Source organism: Lithobates pipiens, unplaced genomic scaffold, assembly GCF_037356315.1.
Source record: "Lithobates pipiens isolate NorthernLeopardFrog02 unplaced genomic scaffold, aLitPip1_a1.2 Scaffold_19, whole genome shotgun sequence".
Classification (NCBI taxonomy): Eukaryota; Metazoa; Chordata; class Amphibia; order Anura; family Ranidae; genus Lithobates; species Lithobates pipiens.
The window spans coordinates 109751240-109778780 of record NW_027507764.1 but is presented as its reverse complement, the minus strand read 5'-3'; the positions used below and the strand labels follow the sequence as shown (position 1 = coordinate 109778780).

Genomic DNA, 27541 nt, shown 5'->3' with positions numbered 1-27541 from the left:
AACTGAATATTGGCATGCATTAAAAAGGGGATTAACTTCAGAGATAAAACGATAATTCTCCCGCTCTACTCTGGTCCGGCCTCACCTGGAGTATGCCATCCAGTTCTGGGCACCAGTCCTCAGGAAGGATTTACTGGAAATGGAGCGAGTACAAAGAAGGGCAACAAAGCTAATAAAGGGTCTGGAGGATATTAGTTATGAAGAAAGGTTGCGAGCACTGAACTTATTCTCTCTGGAGGAGAGACATCTGAGAGGGGATATGATTTCAATTTAGAAATACCATACTGGCGACCCCACAATAGGGATAAAACTTTTTTGCGGAAGGGAGTTTAACAAGACTCGTGGTCACTCATTAAAATGAGAAGAAAAGAGGTTTAACCTTAAACTGCGTGGAGGGTTCTTTACTGTAAGAGCGACAAGGATGTGGAATTCCCTTCCACAGGTGATGGTCTCAGCGGGGGGCATTGATAGTTATAAGAAACTATTAGATAAGCACCTGAACAACCGCAACATACAGGGATATACAATGTAATACTGACATATAATCACACACATAGCTGGGACTTGATGGACTTTTTTCAGCCTCACCTACTATATGTAACCATTTGGGTATGCCTTATTGTGTTCATTTTAAGTGTTAGGATAGCAGTAGGGTTTTACATTTAGGGGTGATGTGTTAGCCCTTGTACACACGGTCGGAAATTCAGACCACAAAATCCGATGGATTTTTTCAGACGGATTTTGTCCGAAACTGGTGTTGCATACACACAGTCGGACGAAGTTGTCGGAAAATCAGATCGTTCATAACGTGATGACGTTCATTCGTTACGACAGGACTACGTTCAGGCTAGTAGCCAATAGCTTTGGTCTCGTAATTTGATCTGAGCATGCGTGGCACTTTGTCCGATCGGAAATCTCTACAAGCGATTTTTTTGTTGGAAAATTTTAGATCCAGCTCCAAAACTTTGTTGGTTGGACATTCCGACGGAAAAAGTCCGATGGAGTGCACACACGGTCTGATTATCCGACAACACTGTCCGATCGGGCATTTTCCGACGGAATCTCTGACCGTGTGTACAGGGGCTAAGGGTTAGGTGAATTTTTAAGGTTTCATTTTCAAGGGTTTGTTTACTTTAGGCAGACCAATAAGGTTAAGGGTTATAGATAGGTCAGGCTGGGGGCGGGGTTGGTTAATGTGAAATTACATTTTATGTACTGATGGGTCCATACTTAAATGTACTGCTTCCGGCTGCCAGTGCCTAAAAGTAATACGTGAAAATTGAAAATAGTTGGTCACATTTTGAACTTTACAAAGGTTGCTAGAAATGACTGCATAAAACAAGCATTTAACATGCATGTGTACCTCCACTCTGGTTGTTATACATCAAAAGGGATATCAGTTGGCTATGGAGGTTCTCAACACGCAATACGAATAATTTTCAATAAGTTAGGCCCAATCTATGTGACATGCCCTACATGTTGACATCTTATGATTTCAGTTCTTATGGAAGTAGAATGCTGCAGCTTTTACTGCTGGGTGAAATACAAAAATCAACCCTAATTAGTCTTGAATAGTCTCAGAAAAATGAATTAGTTATATTATCACACATATGTTAGTCATATATATCTGTTCTGAGCTTCTTAAACCTTAACATGTAGAGCCACATATCTATTAAACCAAGTCTAATGCCGCGTACACACGACCAGACTTTTTGATGGACTTGGTCCGACAGAACTAATCCGCCGGACAATTTGATCGTGTGTGGGATCCATCGGACCTTTGCTGTCCAAAAATCCAAAGGACTTTAGAAATAGAACATGTTTCAAATTTTTCCGACAGACTCGAGTCCGGTTGAAAAATCAGTTTGTGTGTATTTTAGTCCGATGGACAAAAACCGACGCTAGGCCAGCTATTGGCTACTGGCTATGAACTTCCTTATTCTAGTCCGGCCGTACGCCATCACGTTCGAATCCGTCGGACTTTGGTGTGATTGTGTGTGGCCAAGTCCGTTCATTCGGAAAATCAGTCGGAACTCCGCCAAAAGTCTGTCAGGAAGACGGTCGGACCCAGTCCGCTCGTGTGTACACGGCATTAATGAGCATACTGCCCTTTTCCCACAATTCATCTGCTGAAGAACTGCAAGTTCTAGTATACGCCTTCAGCCCCCTAGCTGGCAAGGCATGCTGCGAGTTGCAGCTCATTAACAGCTAAAGGGTCACAAGTTGCTCGTGTGTAGTTAAGACTGCCTGTAAAAACAAGATAATGATAAAGTGGAGTTGGTCTTACCTGCTTTGACAGAACAATGGATGTGAGCTTTAGACTCATAGTAGACCCAGTCAAATCCAGCTTCCACTGCCAATCTGGCCAGCATGCCATACTTGCTGCGTTCCCTATCAGAAGTGGTGATATCCACAGCTCGCCCTTCATAGTGTAACGATTCTTCTGAGTGGTGCCCATCTTCGTCCCAGCCCTCTGTCACCCGTAATTTCACACCCGGCCACTGGTTCATCACTGAGATTGCCAAGGCGTTGAGTTTGTCTTTGCATCTCTAGAGGGAGAAAGCAAACAAAGAGAGGGCGAGGAGTCACTACTGAGATAAAAGAGGAAACTCCAAACTCATGAAAGAAGTTGCAGGACCAGTTTGTGGAATTTATGATGAGAAATTAGTGATTATATTTATAGCTGTCTTAAAGGGTCAGTCCACCGACCATTCCTATTTCAGTTTTTGGTTGGTGTCAGAGATTTAGGTGACCCACCACCAGCTTCTTTTTATCTCTGGGGGTTATAGGGGCAATATATCAGTAATTCAGTGCACAGTTAAGTGTTCTGTTAAATCTCTCTGAATTAGTTCAGCTTTCGCCTACAAGAAGTAGACCTTGAAAGCTTTTCCTCAAACGTTAAAGAGGAAGTAAACCCTGATGAGTTTACTTCCTCTTTTATTCCCTGCAAAGGCAAAGCATAATGGACTACTATGCATCGCATAGTAGCCCATTATGTGTCACTTACCTGACACAGGAGCCAGCGAAGTCGCCGCTGTCCCCTGTAGTCTGCCGCATCCATCTTGTTGGTGGGGTCTCGCAGCTCCGCCGCTGTCATTCGGCGAAGCCACGATGACGTCACTCCCGCGCATGCGCACGGGAGACGACACACGTGGCAGCTCCGTCGCTGAGAATGTCGCGCTCAGTGCGCCTGCGCGCCGCTGTCTACGGCGCATGCGCCGTAGACAGCGGTGCCCGTTTTCGGGCAAATATCTCCTAAACCATATAGGTTTAGGAGATATTGCTTGGACCTACAGGTAAGCCTTAATCTAGGCTTACCTGTAGGTCAAAGTGGTTTGTAAGGGTTTACAACCACTTTAACTGTTAGTGTTCATGTACAGTACTCAATTATGTTGTTATAAGGGCCCTAAAATGGCTACTATAACCTCCCATTTGTATATTTATGAAAACTGCAGCACAGGGAATGAGACTTCAGGGCAATGAAGCAAAGTTACATATGGGAGTCCTCAAGAAATAAATTTTCAGTGCCTATAAAGACCTGTAATATCTGTTTCGGTTGACTGACTCTTTAAAGCAATTCTGTCACTTAGAGATAAGCTCCTAGATATACAGCATGTCAAAGTTTAAATAAAATAATTTGTCCCAAACCCATGCCAATATTACAGAGTAATAAAAAAATCAGTGTTTGAATGAGTATCTTTGTTTTCACAGAGCAGCATTGCAGGCTTCTGACTCCATGAAACTTCTATGTTCAGAGCCAGAGATGTGAGAAAACAGGAACACAAGCAATGCTGGCTCACTGCAATGGATGCATGAATCTTAAAAAAAGCAAAAAAAATAATAATTTATATTATATCTGTGTATTCTATTTTTGATTCATCTGAATGCTGGCAGGCACATCTGTTTAAATTGTCATGCAATCCAGGAATCCTTTCAATTTGTGATTCATGGATTTTAGGACTGGATTTTACAAAGCTGCTTGCTTATATTTGGGCAAATGAAAAAAATTATTTCTTAAGCCATGATGTTTTTGATTCTCTTTAAATGTTTTGTGCATATTTAACATGGCTGTGCAAAAACTAGTGTAACGTTTATTTATGCCAACCAATCATATTTCTTTTCATATCAGTAAAATCAGATCAATGAAATATGACTGCAGACTGGTTGCTCTGGGTTATTGGTGCAGATCTTACAATCCAGGGTCCCTGTTTCATTTACTGCAAGACAGATTTAGTAAACATTCTAAAGTTTACTGCAACATCAGAAAAAAACATATAAGAATCAGGACTCCCAAAGTGTCTCTCTCTTGGCTGCTACTGGGCTGATATGCAACAGGTTTGGCAGTCTGTTCATTATTTTAAACTTCCTCCTTAAAGTGGTGTTCCCCCCCAAAAAAAAAAAAATTTTTTAAAATTCCGAAAAAAATAAATAAATAAAAAATTGGATTTTTTTTTAAACTCACCTCTAAATGCCTATTGCTAGGGGGTCCCTCGTAGTCTGCCTCCTTCAGTGCCTGGGCAGGTGACATCACTTCCCTTGGTGCAGGAAGGGCCCAGCTCTGCCCCCTCCCTCCTGTCAGTCATCTGGGACACGTGACAGGTCCCAGATGACTGCATGGCCAATGACGGTGCACGATGACACTCGTGCATGCGCAGTGGTTGCCCGGCTGTGAAGCCACAGCCGGGTGCCCACAGTTGCAAAGCTGGCACCACTGGGCGGAGGGGGGGCGGGTGGGGCTTCATTCCCCCGCATCGCTGGACCCTGGGACAGGTAAATGTCTGATTATTAAAAGTCAGCAGCTGCAGTATTTGTAGCTACTGACTTTTATTTATTTTTTAAGGGGAACTCCTCTTTAACTTGGTTTTATTTATTTCAGGTCAGGTACTTATATAGTGCCATCAATTAATGCAGTACTTTAAATGTTAGTGTACAATCCCTGCCCTCAATGAACTTACAATCTAAGGTCACATATGCTAGGGCCAATTTTGGCAGAAACCAATTACTCTATCAGCATGTCTTTGGAGTATGGGAGGAAACCCATCTAAGCAGAGGTAGCACATACAGGCTCCATGCAGCTAGTGCTGTGGTTGAGGTTTGAACCAACAACCCTAGTGCTGCAAGGCAGAAGTGCTAACCATTACGCCACTGTACACAGTATAAATGTATAAAAATATGTAAAAACTTAAAAACTTAAACTTGAAGGATATATATACAGTGGTGTGAAAAAGTGTTTGCCCCCTTCCTCATTTCCTGTTCCTTTGCATGTTTGTCACACTTAAGTGTTTCGGAACATCAAACCAATTTAAACAATAGTCAAGGACAACACAAGTAAACACAAAATGCAATTTGTAAATGAAGGTGTTTATTATTAAAGGTGAAAAAAAATCCAAACCATCATGGCCCTGTGTGAAAAAGTGATTGCCCCCTAAACCAAATAACTGGTTGGGCCACCCTTAGCAGCAACAACTGCAACCAAGCGTTTGCGATAACGTGCAATGAGGCTTTTACAGCGTCCTGGAGGAATTTTGGCCCACTCATCTTTGCAGAATTGTCCTAATTCAGTTACATTAGAGGGTTTTCGAGCATGAACGGCCTTTTTAAGGTCATACCACAACATCTCAATAGGATTCAGGTCAGGACTTTGGCTAGGCCACTCCAAAGTCATCATTTTGTTTTTCTTCAGCCATTCGGTGGTGGACTTGCTGGTGTGTTTAGGATCATTGTCCTGCTGCAGAACCCAAGTTCGTTTCAGCTTGAGTACACGAACAGATGGTCGGACATTCTCCTTCAGGATCTCTTGGTAGACAGCAGAATTCATAGTTCCTTTTATCACGGCAAGTCTTCCAGGTCCTGAAGCAGCAAAACAGCCCCAGACCATCACACTACCACCACCATATTTTACTGTTGGTATAATGTTCTTTTTATGAAATGCAGTGTTCCTTCTACGCCAGATATACTTGGACACACACCTTCCAAAGAGTTCCACTTTTGTCTCATCGCTCCACAGAATGTTGTCCCAAAAGTCTTGGGGATCATCAAGATGTGTTGTGGAGAAATTGAGACGAGCTTTGATGTTCTTTTTGCTCAGCAGTGGTTTTCTCCTTGGAACTCTGCCATGCAGGCCATTTTTGCCCAGTCTTTTCCTGATGGTGGAGGCATGAACGCTGACCTTAACTGAGGCAAGTGAGGCCTGCAGTTCCTTGGACGTTGTTGTGGGGTCTTTTGTGACCTCTTGGATGAGTCGTCGCTGCGCTCTTGGGGTAATTTTGGGCGGCCGGCCACTCCTGGGAAGGTTCACCACTGTTCCATGTCTTCGCCATTTGTGGATAATGGCTCTCACTGTGGTTCGCTGGATTCCCAAAGCTTTGGAAATGGCTTTATAACCCTTTCCAGACTGATAGATCTCAATTACTTTCTTTCTCAATTGTTCCTGAATTTCTTTGGGTCTCGGCATGATGTGTAGCTTTTAAGGATCTTCTGGTGGACCTTACTGTGTCAAGCAGCTCCTATTTAAGTGATGCCTTGATTGTGAACAGGTGTGGCAATAATCAGGCCTGGGTGTGGCTAGAGAAATTGAACTCAGGAGTGGACAACCACAGTTATAGTATGTTTTAACAAGGGGGGCAATCACTTTTTCACACAGGGCCATGATGGTTTGGATTTTTTTTCACCTTTAATAATAAACTCCTTCATTTACAAATTGCATTTTGTGTTTACTTGTGTTGTCCTTGACTATTGTTTAAATTGGTTTGATGTTCCGAAACACTTAAGTGTGACAAACATGCAAAGGAACAGGAAATGAGGAAGGGGGCAAACACTTTTTCACACCACTGTATATATATATATTTTTTTTTTTTTTTTTCTTTTCTTATTATTTATTATACAGGATACAGGATTTATATAGTGCCAACAGTTTGCGTAAGGCTTTACAACATGAGGGCAGACAGTACAATATAATTCAATACAGGAGGGATCAGAGGGCCCTGCTGGTTATAGCTTACAATCTAAAAGGGAGGGTCAAGTGAAATAAAAGGTAATAACTGTGGGGGATGAGTTGATGTAGAAAATAAAAGTACAGTTGTAGGTGTGGGCAGGATAGGCTTCTCTGAAGAGGAGGGTTTTCAGGGATCATCTTAAAGCAAACATAGTAGGAGATAATCAGACATATTGGAGTAGGGAGTTCAATAGGATGGGAGAGGCTCTGGGAAAGTCCTGGAAGCGAGCATGGGAGGAGGTGATGAGTTAGCTAGAGATCATATATATATATATATATATATATATATATATATATATATATATATATATATATATATATATATATATATATATTACTGAAGAGGGTGAGGTGCATCACAGCACATGCAAATCAGCCCTTCCCAGGGGCCATGTGTAGAAAAAAAGGAGAGGCATTGCTGCACAAATAGAATTACATAAAATGACATACTTTCCATGTTATGGAAAGGTGACAGTTTCGGGCTAAGACGATAGCACCCTTTTTCAGACCATTATGCTTTTGGTCTGAAGAAGGGCGTTATTGTCTTAGCTTGAAACTGTCACCTTGCATAACATGAAAAGTATGTAACTTTTTATATCTTATTTTAACCACTTGCCGCCCGCCCTATAACAAATTGACGGTGGCAAAGTGGTTGCATAATCCTGATCGGACGTCATATGACGTGATCAGGATTATGAGCCGCTGCGCGCCCCCGGGGGCGCGCATCACGGCGATCGTTGTTGCGGGGTGTCAGTCTGACACCCGGCAACTACGATCTCGGTAAAGAGTCTCCGACGGAGACTCTTTACCACGTGATCAGCAGCCGTGTCCAATCACGGCTGATCACAGTGTAAATAGGAAAAGCCGGTGATCGGCTTTTCCTCACTCGCGTCTGTCAGACGCGAGTAGAGGAGAGCCGATCGGCTGCTCCTCTGACAGGGGGGGTCTGTGCTGATCGATTATCAGCACAGCCCCCCCGAGAATGCCCACACTGGACCACCAGGGACGCCACCAGACCACCAGGGATACCCAGGACAAGGTATGCCACCCTAGACCACCAGGGATTCCAGTCAGTGCCACAATGGATGCCAATCAGTGACCATAATTGATGCCAATCAGTGCCCACAATGGGCATCACTGATTGGCATGCATTATTGTTTGGCACTGATTGGCATCCATTAGTGCAATATATTATAATACAATGCCGCCTATCAGTTCTTATCTGTGCCGCCTATCAGTGCCCATCCATGCCACCTATCAGTGCCCATTCATGCCCACCTGTGCCGCCTACCCATGCCCACCTGTGCCGCCTACCCATGCCCACCTGTGCCGACTAACCCATGCCCACCTGTGCCAACTATCCATGCCCATCCATGCCAATCCGTGCCAGATATCAGTGCCAATTTGTGCCACCTATCAGTGCCCATCCGTGTCGCCCATCAGTGCCACCCATCAGTGCCGCCTATCAGTGCCACATATCGGTGTTCATCAATGCCACCTCATCAGTGCCACTTCATTGGTGCCACCCATCAGTGCCGCCTTATCATTGCCCATCAGTGTAACCGCATCAGTGCCCATCAGTGAAGGAGAAAACTTACTTATTTGCAAAGTTTTGAAACTGAAACAAAAAAAAACATTTTTTTTTTTCAAAATTTTCGGTATTTTTTTATTTGTTTAGCAAAAAATAAAAACCGCAGAGGTGATCAAATACCACCAAAAGAAAGTTCTATTTGTGGGAAAAAAATGATAAAAAATTTCATTTGGGTACAGTGTAGCATGACCGCGCAATTGTCATTCAAAGTGCGACAGCGCTGAAAGCTCAAAATTGGTCTGGGCAGGAAGGTGTTTAAGTGCCCTGTATTGAAGTGGTTAATAAACATTCTATTTGTGCAGCAATCCCTCTCATATATATATATATATATATATATATATATATATATATATATATATATATCAGACCATTTTTAAGCATGTAGGTTTTTTCATTTTATATATATAGATATCTATCTATTTATGGATCTATCTGTCGATCTATCTATCTATATACAGTATATATATATATATATATATATATATATATATATATATATATATATATATAGATAGATAGATATATAGATATATATAGATATATAGATAAATATAGATATATCTATCTATCTATCTATCTATCTATCTCTCTTTCTCTCTCTCTCTCTCTCTATATATATATAGATAGATAGATAGATAGATAGATAGATAGATAGATAGATAGATAGATAGATAGATAGATAGATAGATAGATAGATCTCTGTATATATTCATATACTAATATGCATGTTAAGTGTATGCCCCATTTAAGTCTGTTCAAGGAAAAAGTAGTATCTTACTGCACTTCCAGTAAGGAATTTAAATCCATTCTTAAAATGAAGTGATCGCACATTGAAGTGAACTTGTGATCCACAATTATTTATTGTATATTTCAATTCAGATGTGTCTGATCTGTAGACTGTTACAGTTTAGGTTTTCTGCAAAGTTGTATGTCCTCCTAAGCCTGGACAAATCTCCACATTGTATCTTCAATTTAATATTCATGCAAATCCAAAGTTTGACAGTTGGCTGAATAAAAAGTCAATGTACCCATATTATCTATTCATATGTACAGTATAATGATTTATTTGTTGGTGTAATTTGCACTCTATAATACTTGTTCTACCTACCCGACTACTATTCTAATCAGACAAAACTCTGAACCCCCAGATTCCAATACTCAGCAGTCTATCTGAACATTGTAACAGCAAGTTATCAGTTCCCCATCAAACAGATCTCTCCGGCCAAAGGGGGTCCTGGGAAAATGGAAGGGACCGCATGGAGGGTTCTGCACTAGGTCCTGGCTTCCAAACGTGTCAGTCAGTCAGTCAGTCCCCAGTGCGACATTCAGCTCGCTCCATGGACTTTAACACACTGAACTTCTGCTAGAAGACAAATGCTGTCAGGACTTTAAATGGGGAGCTGGGATTTCCACCGGAAAGTCTGGGGATCCTTTTCACATGAATTCCTGGCACACCATTATGTGCAGCTCCTCCGCCTTGCAGATCACTCAGTAGGGTCCTTAGCTGTGCAGGTATGTGCAAGGTGTAAAGTGTCCCCTCACACACTCTACTACAAACTTCTATAGAGGAAAGATAGGGCAAGGACTGGGAAGATAACAATGTTAAAATAACAGGTGATTGGACTTTAGGAAAGGCAGTGAACAAACATTATTTATCTTGAATGTCACTTCAAAAATCTCCTTTAGTCTCTAATCCACCCCCCCCCCCCTTTTTTTTTTTTACCTAGTAAAATAATGTTCCTAAATGCCACCAAATAACATGCACATAAATGCAGATGGCCACTGCCGTCATTCATTAGAGTTATAAGTATATCAAATTCCATAAAAATCAGAACCGCTCACATTGCTTTCTCTAATGCTGGGTGGAGACTGGAGATCTTCTTCCGAAGCACTAATATATTTCTGCTCCTGGATGATAAAATATTATTAATGTCATCAATAGATCGGCGTCATTGATGTGCTGCTATGACGTGATATGTCATTATTAGATCGGTGACTACTCAGCATGCAACCCCATTCCAAATCCACCATTCTAGTGAAGTGCATTAAATGATTGAACTGCTATATGTTTAATTGTATGCTCCTGTATGTTAGGAGGGCTCTCTGTAGTATGTTTAATGGTATGCTCATATATGTTAGGGGACCTCTCCATATTATGTTTAATTGTATACTCATATTTGTAAAGGGGGCTCTCCATAGTATGTTTAATTGTATGCTCATATATGTTAGGGGGGCTCTCCATAATATGTTTAATTGTATGCTCATATATGTTGGGGGCCTCTCCATATTATGTTTAATGGTATGCTCATATATGTTAGGGGGGATCTCCATAGTATGTTTAATTGTATGCTCATATATGTTGGGGGCCTCTCCATATTATGTTTAATGGTATGCTCATATATGTTAGGGGGGATCTCCATAGTATGTTTAATTGTATGCTCATATATGTTAGGGGGGCTCTCCATATTATGTTTAATGGTATAATCATATATGTTAGGGGGGCTCTCCATAGTATGTTTAATTGTATGCTCATGTTAGGGGGGCTCTCCATATTATGTTTAATTGTATGCTCCTATATGTTAGGGGGGCTCTCCCGTAAAATGTTTAATGGTATGCTCATATATATTAGGGGGACTCTCCATAGTATGTTTAAATGTATGCTCATATATGTTGGGGGGCTCTCCATATTATGTTTAATTGTAAGCTCATATATGTTAGGAGGGCTCTCCATAGTATGTATAATTGTATGCTCATATATGTTAAAGGGGCTTTCCATAGTATGTTTAATTGTATGCTCATATATGTTAGGGGGGCTCTCCATAGTATGTCTAAATGTATGCTCATATATGTTGGGGAGCTCTCTATATTATGTTTAATTGTACGCACATATATGTTGGGGGGCTCTCCACATTATGTTTAGTTGTATGCTCATATATGTTAGGAGGGCTCTCCATAGTATGTTTAATTGTATGCTCATATGTGTTAGGGGGGATCTCCATATTATGTTTAATTGTATGCTCATATATGTTTCTATATCTGAGTAGCTACGAGATACTCTAGTGATCATTATTATTCTTTATTTATTAACTTAATTTCATTAAACTGCTACATTCCTTTTTTAAAGTGTTTATACATGTCTATCTTTAACTGCTTTGTGAGCTGTTACAACCACCACTGAATGCTTTTTATCATATCTGACTGATAAGTGCAGAAACAAAGTAACTGTTCATCCAGACAGAAATCTAGTGAGATGATAACTTCATGGATTCTCTGCCTCTGGGTTGTTATCAGTTAGCATTGTTCTCTGCTATCTCCGTGGACTATAAAACACCTCCCCCTGTTATGCAGAAGTGACGGAGGTTTAATATAGTCCTATCACACTCCTATGGTGACAAGGCTGCTCAGTAGCGTTATCACCCTAGGCCAGGTTAAAAGAAAAAAAAGTGTGAAAAAAAAAAATCTAATGCAGCCAAAACAAGGGTTGGTCAGCTGTAATTTTATCCCTTTTTATTATTGGGTTTAGATACCCTTAAAAATGTTTGTTTGTGTAAGGATACAATACTTCCTAACGTTTTAAGTTAGATCTGATAACTATTTACAAAGCCCATAAGGGGGCTTAGTGGTTAGCAGTTCTGCGGTGCAGCACTAGGGTCCTCCAATCACAACCAGGACACCACATGCATGGAGTTTGTATGTTGTATAGACAACATATAAATAAATATAGACAGGAGACAATTAATGTATCAACATGTTCAAAAACAACGTGTAAGTTAATTGGCCCTAGTAAGTGCAACCAAGCATGTGAGGTAGGGAATTTAGATTGTAAACTACTTGAAGACGGGGATTGATGTGAACTTACAATATGTAAAGTGCTGTGTAAATTGTGTGCTCTCTATAGATATACTTGTATTAAAGTAAGAACTGAGGATATGGTAAAAAGTGAAATAAATAAGTGAAATAAGAGCAGGATTCCGAGATACCAGAAAAGTAAACCAAATGACAAAAATACACCTATATTTACAAAAGAAAATCATAATAATTCAGATTAGGATTCAGAATACTTTATTGATCCCAAAGGGATAATAAAATCCGTTCCCAAACACTACACGCAGTAATGTTTACAAACACAAAACACTAGCTTTTTACTACTAAGAGTATTCAGCGCTTTCCGACATGAGGTTTATTCATCATTTATCCGAAATAAATGGTTGCTATTTTTTTAAAATAAATTATTAGATTCGATCCCAATAGCTGTTTAAATCATTAATAGTTTAATAACTAGGGGGATACCCCAGTTAGAATAGCTATGTGTATATAGGCTGTATGGGGGCATATATATGTAATAATTGTAGTTTACAATCTGGTGTAATGATCACAATGTACATTTCCAGTGACAGACTTTTCTATGTGTATGATGTATGATTGCAGAGTAGAGTGTGATGACAGTAATATTTCATACACACAGAGTTTACTAGGAGTTTACTAGGAGTTAGTGGGACCTTGTGCCAGCCAGGGGCTGCATTGTCAGAGTCACAACCGTGAAGATGAAGCCATTCATGAATGCACTGGGTCGTGTGCCACAAATCAACCCCAATTCTGCTCAGCCAACTTGAAGCCCAGCGGGGCAGCCCGAGCCAAGGCTTTGTGATCAGGGGAAGTTGGACAACAAGGCTTGGCTGCCTGCGACTAATCTCTTCATACAGGGAGACACTTCGCAGTTACCTGTCAGGGTAGACAAGCTGCTGATGGCCCTCCGCAATGCCAGACATTCCACAGGGGCTGGGGGGCACCTAGGTGACTAAGTGACACTCTGCTGATACTTAATGCGATCCAATGCAAACTTCTCACTTCCACACAAGTCAAGATTAAGGGGCATTATTAATATTATTATGGGTCCAAGTGAATAGAGGCTGTGCTGGGAATTTTAGTTCTTCATCAGCAAGAGTTCCTTTCTTTAACTTTGTCTACAATATATGGCTGGCAGTAAAAGCTGGCATGACATGCTTGGCTTTGTAGTCATTTCAGCAGTCCTGGTTGAGTGTTTCTGCTCTAGTGATGGACGAACTTCCGACGGGACGTTTCGCGAACGCGAAATGCGAACGGACCCAAACGTTCGCGAAACCGACCGTTCGCCGCGGGCCCCATTGACTTCAATGGGAGGCGAACTTTGCAAACCTTCATGTCGAATTTGCGGCCACGTGGTAATTATTAGGGGGTAAAACGTAGTCCCACCATCTGGACAATGACATAATACATGTATGAGGTGAATTTGGGATCGATAACTACAAGCATTTTTATTTTATTTGGGAAATTGTTCTAACAATTCAGGACTATGGAGCTAATGAAGGCAATGGAGGAGAGGGAAGGTCAGGGACCAGGGTAGGCAAAGAAGAGGGTGCAGGAGATGATCACCAGCAGCGTGACATACCGGAATGACACATGCACCGTGATAGAGGCATCTGACAGCAGCACCGTAATACAGAGCACTGACAGCAGCACCGTGACATACAGCGCTGACAGCAGCACCGTGACATACAGCGCTGACAGCAGCACCGTGACATACAGCGCTGACAGCAGCACCGTGACATACAGCGCTGACAGCAGCACCGTGACATACAGCGCTGACAGCAGCACCGTGACATACAGCGCTGACAGCAGCACCGTGACATACAGCGCTGACAGCAGCACCGTGACATACAGCGCTGACAGCAGCACCGTGACATACAGCGCTGACAGCAGCACCGTGACATACAGCGCTGACAGCAGCACCGTGACATACAGCGCTGACAGCAGCACCGTGACATACAGCACTGACAGCAGCACCGTAAGCAGCCCCAGGAGGAAGTCAGCACAGCACAGGGATGGTGTGATCCCCTCATAATAAGAACCCCCAGGAGGAAGTCAGCACAGCACAGGGATAGTGTGATCCCTTCATAATAAGAACCCCCAGGAGGAAGTCAGCACAGCACAGGGATATCATAAGCAGCCCCAGTAGAAATATGACACCGCTCAACCTCTTCAAAGAGGAGGGTAGGGGCATATAGTACGGTGTGCTTTTTTGGGTCAAGGAAGTGAGCCAAATGAATTAAGAAGGTCTGTGTGCTTGATTAAAAAAATAGTTTATAGACATATACATGGTCTACTGGTCACATGTGTTGAATTCCTCCGAGATCCATGCCTCATTCATTTTTAGAAATGTGAGGTAGTTAACACTGTGGTGAGCTAGGCGAGTACGCTTATCGGTCACAATCCCCCCTGCTGCGCTGAACGTCCTTTCGGACAGGACACTGGATGAGGGGCAAGCCAACAGTTCGATTGCAAATTGGGCAAGCTCTGGCCAGAGGTCAAGCCTGCCCACCCAGTAGTCTAGGGGTTCATCACTCCTCAGAGCGTCCACATCGGCCGTTAACCCAATGTAGTCGGACACCTGACGGTCTAGGCGTTCCCTGATGCTGGATCCGGATGACACCTGTCGATGGGTCGGCTGAAAGAATGACCTCATATCCGAAGTCACCAACACATCTTCAAACCGGCCTCTTCTTGCAGGCGCTGTTGGATTGGTACCCGCAAATCCTTCTCTGGGAGTGGGAATTGCTCCTCTGCCAGCGCACGCAAAAGCAGAATGCAGCATTTCTCGAAGCAAGGCCTGGAAGTGCTGCATTCTGACAGCCCTCTGCGACGGCGGTAACATTTCCGCCATTTTGTGTTTGTACCGGGGGTCTAAGTACGTTGCCACCCAGTACTGGTCCTTGACCCTCATGCTTTTTATACGGGGGTCCCTATTAAAACACTGGAGCATGAAGGCCCCCATTTGCACTAAAGTGGAAGCGGTGTGGTGGCCTGGCTCCTGCTCATCATCCAGGATAATGTCGTCCTCTTCATTCTCCTCTCCCCATCCTCGCACAACAGGGATCCCAGAAAGGTTTAAAGCATGCTCTTCTTGCTCCTGCTCATCCGCCCCGGCACCATCCTCCTCTGACTCCTCATCAGACTCCTGTTGTTGACTTGTCTCAGATAGAGTAGCCCCCCCTGGGAATTCATCCAGCATTGCGACTTCCTCATCTTCCCGCTCCTGCTCCTCCACAGCCTGATCAATGACACGACGCAATGCACGCTCCAGAAAGAAGGCATAAGGTACCATGTCACTGATGGCGCCATGGCTGCGACTGACCAGTTTGGTGATCTCCTCAAATGGCCGCAGAAGTCTGCATGTGTCGCGCATGAGCAGCCACTGGCGCGGTGAAAAAAAACCCAGCTCCCCAGAACCGTTTCTTTCGCAGAGTTCATACAGGTAGACGTTAACTGCACGTTTCTGCTGGAGCAGCCTATCAAGCATATAGAAGGTTGAGTTCCATCGCGTCGGGCAATCGCAAATAAGACGTCTGACCGGCAGATGGTGTCGCCGCTGAATGTCAGCAAGGCGAGCCATGGCCGTGTAAGATCTTCTGAAATGGGCCGAGATTTTCCTTGCCTGCCGCAAGATGTCCTGGACCCCAGGGTATTTGACAAGGAATCGCTGCACGACCAAGTTTAAGACGTGTGCCATGCACGGCACGTGCGTGATTTTGCCCTGTTTCAATGCGCTAAGCAGATTGGCACCGTTGTCACACACCACTTTACCAACTGTCAAATTGAGCGGTGTTAGCCACTCATCTGCCTGTGAACGCAAAGCTGAAAGGAGTGCCGGGCCAGTGTGGCTCTTTGCTTCCAGGCACAACAGACGCAGCACGGCATGGCAACGTCTCACCTGGCATGTGGAATAGGTTCTGGGGAGCTTGGGCGGTGCAGTGGAAGAGACGCTAGCAGCGGAAAAGGAGGAGGCAGCTGAGGAGGAGAGGGAGGAGGATGGAGTAGGAGGAGGAGAAGAAGAGTCAGGCCTGCATGCAATCCGTGGCGGTAAAACCAAATCTACACGGGTGCCACGGGTTACATGCTTGACGGCCGTCAGAAGGTTCACCCAGTGGGCAGTAAAACTGATATACCTTCCCTGCCCGTGTTTGCTAGACCACGTGTCTGTGGTCAGATGTATCTTGGCACCGACACTGTGTGCCAGAGATACATTCACTTGCCGCTGAACATGGCCATATAGCTCTGGGATGCCCTTCTCTGAGAAATACTTCCTTCCTGGGACCTTCCATTGTGGTGTTCCAATGGCCACAAATTTGCGAAAGGCCTCCGAGTCCACCAGTTTATATGGCAGTAGTTGGCGGGCTATGAGTTCTGACAAGCCAGCCGCCAACCGTTGGGCAAGAGGGTTATCCGGCATCATCATTTTTTTACGCTCAAACATTAGGCCCACGGAAGCCTGCCTTTTTGCAGAAAAATGTGAGCTTGGCGTGATGGAAGGTGGAGTGGAGGACAATTGTGAGGAGAGAGGAGAAGGAGAAGTAGAAGACGAGGCTGGACGGTGAGAGCCTGCAGTGTGGCTTTGTGTGTTCCGTTGCTCCCACTGGGCTCGGTGATGGCTGCTCATGTGCCTTCTTAAGGCGGTCGTCCCTAGGTGAGTATTGGGCTTACCGCGACTAACGCGTTGACTGCAAAGATTGCAGATGGCAACGCTATTGTCAGCAGCGGACACGTTAAAAAAAGCCCACACTGCGGAGCCATGTGCCGGTGTCCTGGGAGCGCCAGATGTGACCGTACATGGTCGATGACTCGCTCCTGATACATTTGCAGTCTGCTTTGTCCCTGCTGTGCAATGTAAGTCATTGCTGCTTCTCCTCCCTATCTGCTGGTCCATATCTCCCTCTGAACTCCCCTCCTCTTCCTCTCTTGTGGGCACCCACGTGACATCACTAGACACGTCATCATCAACGTCACCTTCCCCACCGCTATAAGTAGAGATCTCGGAGTAGGCAGCAACACCGGGGACCAACCTCCTCCTTGGGCTGATCTGGGTACTGGCGTCAGACTGCTGAGTAGCGCTTGTTGCTACCTCCTCTTCCTGATCCAATACCAAGAGTGGCTGCGCATCAGAAATGTCCTCTTGATATGGATCGGAAAATAATTCCAGTGACTCAAGCGGAAGGTATGTGGTGGTGGTGGTGGTGGTCGTGTTGTTGGTGGTAGTGTCTTTGGGGGTGCACATAGCAGAGAGTGAAGAAGAGGGTGCAGATCGAGAGGATGAGGAGGGTGCAGAAGAGTAAGGCTGAGCGAGCCACTCAACCAAGTCTGGTGCATCCTTTAAAGTAATTGAACGCACCTTCTGCAACTTCCCACTTTGGCTCAAGCCTGTTGCTCCTGCCCTACCCCTACCACCCCTGCGGAAGGGCCTGCCTCTTCCTCTGCATGTCATTTTTTAAATGACCCTGTGACAAAACTCTTAGTCCCTATACCGCTGAAGGACTGCTGCAGTATAGGTGAGCGGTCAGCAGTGGTGCACGTCAACCCTATCTATTGTGGACCTATAGCGGTCCTTACAGAACAGCAGACTGTACCGCACTCAAGCCTATGTACCGTAGCACCCTATACCAAGTTACCAGTCCTTATAAGAACTTTTGTGGACCAAGCAGGTTGTGTATTAGTGTTTAGCAGACTGTACGTCAGTCCCTATACCGCTGAAGGACTGCTGCAGTATAGGGCAGCGGTCAGCAGTGGTGCACGTCAACCCTATCTATTGTGGACCGATAGCGGTCCTTACAGAACAGCAGACTGTACCGCACTCAAGCCTATGTACCGTAGCACCCTATACCAAGTTACCAGTCCTTATAAGAACTTTTGTGGACCAAGCAGGTTGTGTATTAGTGTTTAGCAGACTGTACGTCAGTCCCTATACCGCTGAAGGACTGCTGCAGTATAGGGCAGCGGTCAGCAGTGGTGCACGTCAACCCTATCTATTGTGGACCGATAGCGGTCCTTACAGAACAGCAGACTGTACCGCACTCAAGCCTATGTACCGTAGCACCCTATACCAAGTTACCAGTCCTTATAAGAACTTTTGTGGACCAAGCAGGTTGTGTATTAGTGTTTAGCAGACTGTACGTCAGTCCCTATACCGCTGAAGGACTGCTGCAGTATAGGGCAGCGGTCAGCAGTGGTGCACGTCAACCCTATCTATTGTGGACCGATAGCGGTCCTTACAGAACAGCAGACTGTACCGCACTCAAGCCTATGTACCGTAGCACCCTATACCAAGTTACCAGTCCTTATAAGAACTTTTGTGGAACAAGCAGGTTGTGTGTTAGTGATTAGCAGACTGTACGTCAGTCCCTATACCGCTGAAGGACTGCTGCAGTATAGGTGAGCGGTCAGCAGTGGTGCACGTCAACCCTATCTATTGTGGACCGATAGCGGTCCTTACAGAACAGCAGACTGTACCGCACTCAAGCCTATGTACCGTAGCACCCTATACCAAGTTACCAGTCCTTATAAGAACTTTTGTGGACCAAGCAGGTTGTGTATTAGTGTTTAGCAGACTGTACGTCAGTCCCTATACCGCTGAAGGACTGCTGCAGTATAGGGCAGCGGTCAGCAGTGGTGCACGTCAACCCTATCTATTGTGGACCGATAGCGGTCCTTACAGAACAGCAGACTGTACCGCACTCAAGCCTATGTACCGTAGCACCCTATACCAAGTTACCAGTCCTTATAAGAACTTTTGTGGAACAAGCAGGTTGTGTATTAGTGTTTAGCAGACTGTACGTCAGTCCCTATACCGCTGAAGGACTGCTGCAGTATAGGTGAGCGGTCAGCAGTGGTGCACGTCAACCCTATCTATTGTGGACCGATAGCGGTCCTTACAGAACAGCAGACTGTACCGCACTCAAGCCTATGTACCGTAGCACCCTATACCAAGTTACCAGTCCTTATAAGAACTTTTGTGGAACAAGCAGGTTGTGTGTTAGTGATTAGCAGACTGTACGTCAGTCCCTATACCGCTGAAGGACTGCTGCAGTATAGGTGAGCGGTCAGCAGTGGTGCACGTCAACCCTATCTATTGTGGACCGATAGCGGTCCTTACAGAACAGCAGACTGTACCGCACTCAAGCCTATGTACCGTAGCACCCTATACCAAGTTACCAGTCCTTATAAGAACTTTTGTGGAACAAGCAGGTTGTGTATTAGTGTTTAGCAGACTGTACGTCAGTCCCTATACCGCTGAAGGACTGCTGCAGTATAGGTGAGCGGTCAGCAGTGGTGCACGTCAACCCTATCTATTGTGGACCGATAGCGGTCCTTACAGAACAGCAGACTGTACCGCACTCAAGCCTATGTACCGTAGCACCCTATACCAAGTTACCAGTCCTTATAAGAACTTTTGTGGACCAAGCAGGTTGTGTATTAGTTTTTAGCAGACTGTACGTCAGTCCCTATACCGCTGAAGGACTGCTGCAGTATAGGGCAGCGGTCAGCAGTGGTGCACGTCAACCCTATCTATTGTGGACCGATAGCGGTCCTTACAGAACAGCAGACTGTACCGCACTCAAGCCTATGTACCGTAGCACCCTATACCAAGTTACCAGTCCTTATAAGAACTTTTGTGGAACAAGCAGGTTGTGTGTTAGTGATTAGCAGACTGTACGTCAGTCCCTATACCGCTGAAGGACTGCTGCAGTATAGGGCAGCGGTCAGCAGTGGTGCACGTCAACCCTATCTATTGTGGACCGATAGCGGTCCTTACAGAACAGCAGACTGTACCGCACTCAAGCCTATGTACCGTAGCACCCTATACCAAGTTACCAGTCCTTATAAGAACTTTTGTGGAACAAGTGAGTTGTGAATGTTTAGCAGACTGCAGCAGAAGGGCAGCAGTCAAGTATAATATCCTTTCTATATTTGGAAGAAAGAATATTATACATGTACAAGCCTATTACTGTACCACTGATACCAGTCCTGAAAAGAACCTTTGTGGAACTAATAATAACAGCAAGTCTTTAAAATTACCCTCACTGCCTGACAACACTGCTTCCTTCCTGTCCCTATACAAATTGGCAAAAAAAGAGAACGATTAGTGGTTACTGGAACAGCTCTTTTGTGGACCTTGATAGTAACAGCTAATGATGATGATGATGATGATGATGATGAAAGACTAATCTGGCTGTCCCTGTAGCATACACCGTCCTTTCCCTTTCTCTAAACTAACAAAAGACACTCAGGCTGCTGCAAGAATCAGCAGCACAGCAAACCTATCAACACCTAACACCTATACCAGTCCTGAAAAGAACTTTTGTGTACCAAATAGCTAGTGGTTTATCTCTCCCTACTCCACACAGGAACCTGTCCCTATCTTAACAGAAGAAAGAATGTAAAATGGCCACCGGATCGGGTGTATTTATAGGTTAGGGGGAATGTACAAGTGTCCATGTGCTGTCATGTCTCAATTGGCTGTCCTGTATCACATGATAAACGTGTCACCAAAGGTTAAAGTTCTTGTATACATTAAACACGTAAGTCCGCCGCGGCGAACGACGGAAAAAGGCGTTCGAACGTGCGGACCGCGAATGTCGGAAATTCGCCGCGAAACGACCGCCGGGCGAACCGTTCGGCCATCACTATTCTGCTCTACAAAACAGATTAAACGCTGACATGTCACAATGGGACCCCAGGTTCAACACAGTTCATGAGTTGCCTGCCTGTCCCTGCACTGTAAAGCTGGCAGAGTATGCTGGGAACTGTAGTCCTTCCTACAGCTAACGATCCTCAGCACGCCTACCTCTGCACAACGAGAATGACAAAAGCTGGGACCTGTAGTCCCACCCAGGTGGAGATCCCATATCTGCCACCCTCTGCTCTATGAGGCTGGCATGATATACTAGAATTATTAGTCCCACCAAGCCGGAGATACACAGGGGTTGATTTACTAAGACTGGAGCGTGCTAAATCGGTGCATAGTAGCCAATCAGCGTCTTCTAACTTCAGCTTGTTCAATTCATCTTTGAGAAAAGAAAAACTGGAAGCTGATTGGTTTCTATGCAGAGCTGCACCAAATGTTGCACTCTCCAGTTTTAGTAAATCAACCCCACTGTCTGCTTGTGTCTGCATTGTGGAGTTGGCATGGTATGCTGGGACCTGTAGTCCCACCTCTGTAGAGAACTTTGGTATGCCTTTCCCTGTACTATAAGACTGACATGTTATGCTGGGACTAATTGTCCTACTCAGTTTTAGAGTCCAAGTCCTATCTCTGCACTATGAGCCTGACAAGGTGCTAAACTTGTCTAACACAGGTGGAGGTCCCCAGTCTGCCCTCCTCTGTACTGTGAGGCTGGTACGGTATGCTGGGACTTGTAGTCCCACACAGGTGGAGCTTCCCAGACTGCCTTCCTCTGTACTGTGAGGCTGGTACGGTATGCTGGGACTTGTGGTCCCATCCAGGAGGAGGTCCCCAGTCTGCCTTATTCTATACCGTGAGGCTGGTACGGTATGCTGGGACTTGTAGTCCCACCTAGTTGGACGTTCCCAGTCTGTCTTTCTCTCTGTGAGGCTATAGCTGTCTGTCTCTGGCAGCGTCTGTCTCGCTCCTCCACTTCAGTTAATATTAACTAGTAACTAACACATTAAACAAATATTTTGAAACTTTAACTGTCATTAAGAGGAAACTTTACATAGTAGATAGAGCAGCGAGGCGGCTCCCGACACCGGCCAACAATGGGCCGAACAAGAACTTATTACATAGAAAAGTCAGCAGAGAGCAATTCCCAGGGAGCTGGGGGCAAGTAATCTTCCGGGGCTCCTCCAGACTCTGACATCAGACTGAAAGGGAGCCTGCGCTGGCCTTCCAGGGAAGATAGTTTATCCACACAAACCAACCTGGAAGGGAACCTGTGCTGGCCTTCCAGGGAAGATAGCCAGTCTGTCACAGTACCCAGCCTGTAGGGGGAATCTGTGCTGGCCTTCCAGGGAAGGCAGTAGTCTACAACAGCAACCAGCCTAGAAGGGGACCTGTGCTGGCCTTCCAGGGAAGATAGTAGTCTGCAACAGCAACCAGCCTAGAAGGAAACCTGTGCTGACTTTCCAGGGAAGATAGTAGTCTGCAACAGCAACCAGCCTAGAAGGGAACCTGTGCTGACCTTTCAGGGAAGATACTAGTCTGCAGCAGCAACCAGCCTAGAAGGGAACCTGTGCTGACCTTCCAGGGAAGATAGTAGTCTGCAACAGCAACCAGTCTAGAAGGGAACCTGTGCTGGCCTTCCAGGGAAGATAGTAGTCTGCAACAGCAACCAGCCTAGAAGGGAACCTGTGCTGGCCTTCCAGGGAAGATAGTAGTCTGCAACAGCAACCAGCCTAGAAGGAAACCTGTGCTGGCCTTCCAGGGAAGATAGTAGTCTGCAACAGCAACCAGCCTAGAAGGGAACCTGTGCTGGCCTTCCAGGGAAGATACTAGTCTGCAGAAGCAACCAGCCTAGAAGGGAACCTGTGCTGACCTTCCAGGGAAGATACTAGTCTGCAGAAGCAACCAGCCTAGAAGGGAACCCGTGCTGACCTTCCAGGAAATTGTCGGAGGGTCAGCAGTTCACCAGCATGCTGCAGCCACATGATTGTATGGGACAGTATGAAGCACAGCCTGAGAATACTGAGACCTGACAGTCCGGAGCTTCCATCTTTATACCTATTTTTTTTTTGCTTCTTTGTATCTAATATTTCTGCTCGACTAACCCCTCTTCAATCTTATTATTTCTTTCTTTTCTTTTCCTTCTCTTGTCATTCTATAGTCGTTCTGCTAACTTTATCTCTCTTTCAATATCTGTCTATCTACCTGTCTGTATCTCAGTATATTCATATATTATCATCTCATCTCATTTATCAGTTAAACAGATCATTACTATTTCTGCCATAACATCTATCTATCTATCTATCTATCTATCTATCTATCTATCTATCTATCTATCTATCTATCTATCTATCTATCCTCTCTCTCTCTTCTATCTATCTATCTATCTATCTATCTATCTATCTATCTATCTATCTATCTATCTATCTATCTATCTATCTATCTATCTATCTATCTACCTATCCTCTCTCTCTCACATCTATCTATCTATCTATCTATCTATCTATCTATCTATCTATCTATCTATCTATCTATCTATCTATCTATCTATCTATCTATCTATCTATCTATCTATCTACCTATCCTCTCTCTCTCACATCTATCTATCTATCTATCTATCTATCTATCTATCTATCTATCTATCTATCTATCTATCTATCTATCTATCTATCTATCTATCTATCTATCTATCTCTTATTATTATCTTCCTTCCAGCCAGTGCCAGTCTCTTTCTCTCTCTCTTTCTCCCTGTCTCTCTCTCTCTGTACAGAGCACACAATGTGTAACTCTATCCGGTGGATCGATATTAGGGATGATAAGTGGATGGGAGACAGGGGGTGTCCTGGGGGGGGGGGGGGGGGGGGTCTGGGTGTAGATGACCGTAGTGTGTATAGTGGTGGGTCGGGGTGAGCGCCGCTCTGCAGGCTCTGTACACATGGGTGCCCCATGGCATAAATGGGGTTAAGAAGGGTGATCCCCCCCTTCAGCCCGGCTGTCTGATCTGCTCTCTTCGAATTGATCCGGCACTTCGGGGGAAATTTAAGGTGGCAGCTCGGAGATCCCGGGGGGAAGGTGTCAGTGAGCGGAGGAGCGGTGGGGTGCGGAGCTATAACGCCCTGACATGCTGAGCCATCTGGGAGGTGTATACAGCATACAGGGTGACCTATATATAGGAGCCCCCCCCCCCCCCCTCCTCTATGTGCCGCTAATGCTCAGGCCAGCCTCGGAGCCCCGGCCGGCAATATTCATTTCATTCCAGGAGAAAGGATGATGTCATGGCCACAAGTTCCCAGTGCCTGTCTACCAGCAAGGTGGCAGACGTTGTCACAGGGCATCCTTAAATACACACAGCCATCTCTATTCACGCTCCGATGGCCAATGCTGCAAATCATGCCGGAGCCACACAAGCCATTTACACCACCAGCCGCGGTCGATGGAGATTTAACTGCCTATTGTGGGAGGATAACCAGGCACTAAATACTGGGGTGGGCGGGGGGCAGCCGATGGCCGATTAACACACACATGAATGAGTGCTGTCACATGGAGCTAGATGATGGATAACTGATCTATGGGGACCAGCCTGGACCACATCACCTCCAATAAATAGTCTACAATCTATTCACATTAGGAGCTAGGACCTGTCCTATTATAGAAGAATTTACATGGGATATATATATATATAGATATATATATATATATATATATATATCTTTTAAATGTTATACCACACTGTCCCTCTCACTATGCAGCTCAACAAATTAATCACTTAAATAGATGCACATTGGACCTGATCTAGTACTTAAGAAATTAGTCTTATAGACCTGGGATCTGGGAAAGGGGGATACATGATTTATATGTACCTGGACCCTACAGAAGTTGTCCCAATTAAACAGGTTTATACACAGACCCAAGTTATGAAGACCAATTAAAAGAAGTTCCCCCTAGAATAAATGTATACTATGTACCCAATGATGGTATACAGGGTAAACGTAGGCAAAGAGAATGACCCAGAACATGTCATAATTAATGTGCTATGGAAAAGATTCATGCATCTTTGCACTGAGGACCTGTCATAATGACGAAAGTGCTAAAAGCATGATAAAGCTGTAAGTGTATCTTTATACCCGAATCTTGAGGACCTGTCATAATGACTAAATTATATAGTTTTACAGAGACCCCTATATCTGCATCCTGAGGACCTGTCATAATGACTAAATTAAATAGTCTTATAGATAGCCCCATATCTGAATCCTGAGGACCTACCATAATGACTAAATAAAATAGTCTTATAGATAGGCCCATATTTGAATCCTGAGGACCTACCATAATGACTAAATAAAATAGTCTTATAGATAGCCTCATATCTGAACCCTGAGGACCTACCATAATGACTAAAAGAAATAGTACAAAAACCCCTATACTTGAATCCTGAGGACTTGTCATAAGGACTAAATTAAATAGTCTTTTAATTTTAATAGCCCCATAACTGAATCCTGAGAACCTATCATAATGACTAAATGAGATAGTCTTAAAGACACGACACCCCTATACCTGAATTCTAAGGGACCTATCATAATGAGTAAATTAAATAATTAAATACCCACATAACTAAATCCTGACGACTCATAATAAAGTGTAAATTAAATAGTCTTATAAATATCCATATACCTGAATCCTGAGGACCTACCATGATGACTAAAAGAGAAAGGTCTTATAGACATCATATACTTGAATCCTGATGAAGCAGTTTTACAGGCACTCCTTTAACGGAATCCTGAGGACTTATCAAAATGAGTAAATTAAACATTTTTATAGCCCCCTCCTATATACCTGAATTCTAAGGACCTGTCATAATGATTTAATAAAACCTCTTTATATAGACTTCTAAGGAATGCATACATGAGACAGCTTTATAGACTTCTGTATATCTGAATCTTGAGGACTTCTAATGACTACAAGTACCAGCTTCACAGACCCTTCCATAGCTGAATCCTAAAAAGCTCTCCTAATGATTAAATCAATCATCTTTTAGGACGCCCGTTTACCTAAATCCCGAGGACCTGCTATAAAGATTTAATAAAACAGCTTACTTCTCAGTCCTGAGGACTTATAATGACCAGTACCAGCTTCATAGACCCTTCTATACCCGAATCTTGAGAAGCTGTCATAATGACTAAATTAACCAGATTTTAGGACACCCCTTTATCTACATCCTGAGGACCTATCATAATGATTTAATAAAACAGCTTCATAACCTCCCATATACCTGGATCCTCAGGACTTATAATGACTAAAATAAACAATTTTCTAGCCCCCCTTTATACCTGTGTCCTGAGGACTTATCATATTGAATACACAGGGCAGCTTCAAAGACCCCCCTACACCTGAGTCCAGAGGACCTGTCATAGCGACCACAAGTCGGGAGCGTTGTACAGCGGTCAGTACCTGAGTCATGAGTCTGTCGGCTGCTGTGTTCTCCTCGTCTTTAAATATGATGTCAGGGTTATAATTTGGGGTGAGCTCTTTAAACCTCTCCGAGGTCCTAGTAATCTTTCCTTCATATCTTCCACTGGCCCCCAGGGTCTTCTCGGCGACATTGGGGATGAACTGCTTTAAGGCTAAGGGGGTCAGCTTCTTGGGGTGCCTTCTCTTGCCAATGCCTCTGCCCGGTCCACAGGTGAGGGCAGGAGGAGGGAGCAGCAGCGCACTGGTCAGAAGCCCCATCAGAAGAATTCTCCGGAGTCCCTGCATCTCGTCCATGTGAATCCTGTGGCCCTTGTGCCAGCTCAGCCCGTCAGTGACGATGTGTGCAGGCTCCCTGCCTCCTTCTCCTGCCTTCTAGGTCCTTACGCGCTGCCTGTCTGCCAGATTATCCACCGATTCCCTCCAAGACAGGTGCTCATAGACTACTGAGCTACACATCGGACTGCACCCCACACACAGCCCGGTACAACAAGGGGCAACAAAAGTTTACAACAAAACAAAAAAAAAAAAAAAAAAAAGGAAAAAAAAAAAAGAAAAAAAAAGGTTTGATTGTAATGGGAGCAAGCAGGGCTGGGGAGCCTGTGAGAGCACACTGCCTTTACTGCTATATTATAGCTGCCAGGGCCGGGAGCTGATTGGCCAGGACGGGGGAGCTTCTTCTCTAATATGTTAACCCTTCCAAATGTATCTTCAGCTTCTTATCTGAAAGCTACAAAATGGGCGTGGCCTCTCATGACTTCTTCCTAAAAGGTAAAAGTTTTTTTTTTTTTCTTGGCAGGGTGACAAATGTTCAGCATTGATAGTGGATGCTCCTATCAGGAGACTATCTGCTCCTACATCTATGTCTAAGGAACTTCTGGTGTCATAAGATTATTGGCAACAATTCTTTCACTTTCAAAATAAAAGGATTTATCCAATTATTTATTCAACAATTTCCAGAGGAACAGGCTGCGAATCTGAAGCAAGTTACAACACAGAGTATTAC

At 44.4% G+C, this 27541-nt stretch overlaps 1 protein-coding gene across 1 annotated transcript in view; it reads right to left on the bottom strand.

Moving 5' to 3' along the window:
* The window catches only part of SHH (sonic hedgehog signaling molecule), a 56083-nt gene extending 29007 nt beyond the window's left edge, over positions 1–27076 (bottom strand). The window contains exons 1-2 of the mRNA XM_077491154.1: positions 26518–27076; positions 2288–2549 (exon numbers count right to left, since the gene is read on the bottom strand). Of these exons, the coding sequence (XP_077347280.1) occupies positions 2288–2549; positions 26518–26832 (577 nt within the window). The 5' untranslated portion in view covers positions 26833–27076. The remainder of the gene's footprint in view (positions 1–2287; positions 2550–26517) is intronic.
* Between the last annotated feature and the right edge of the window lie 465 nt (positions 27077–27541).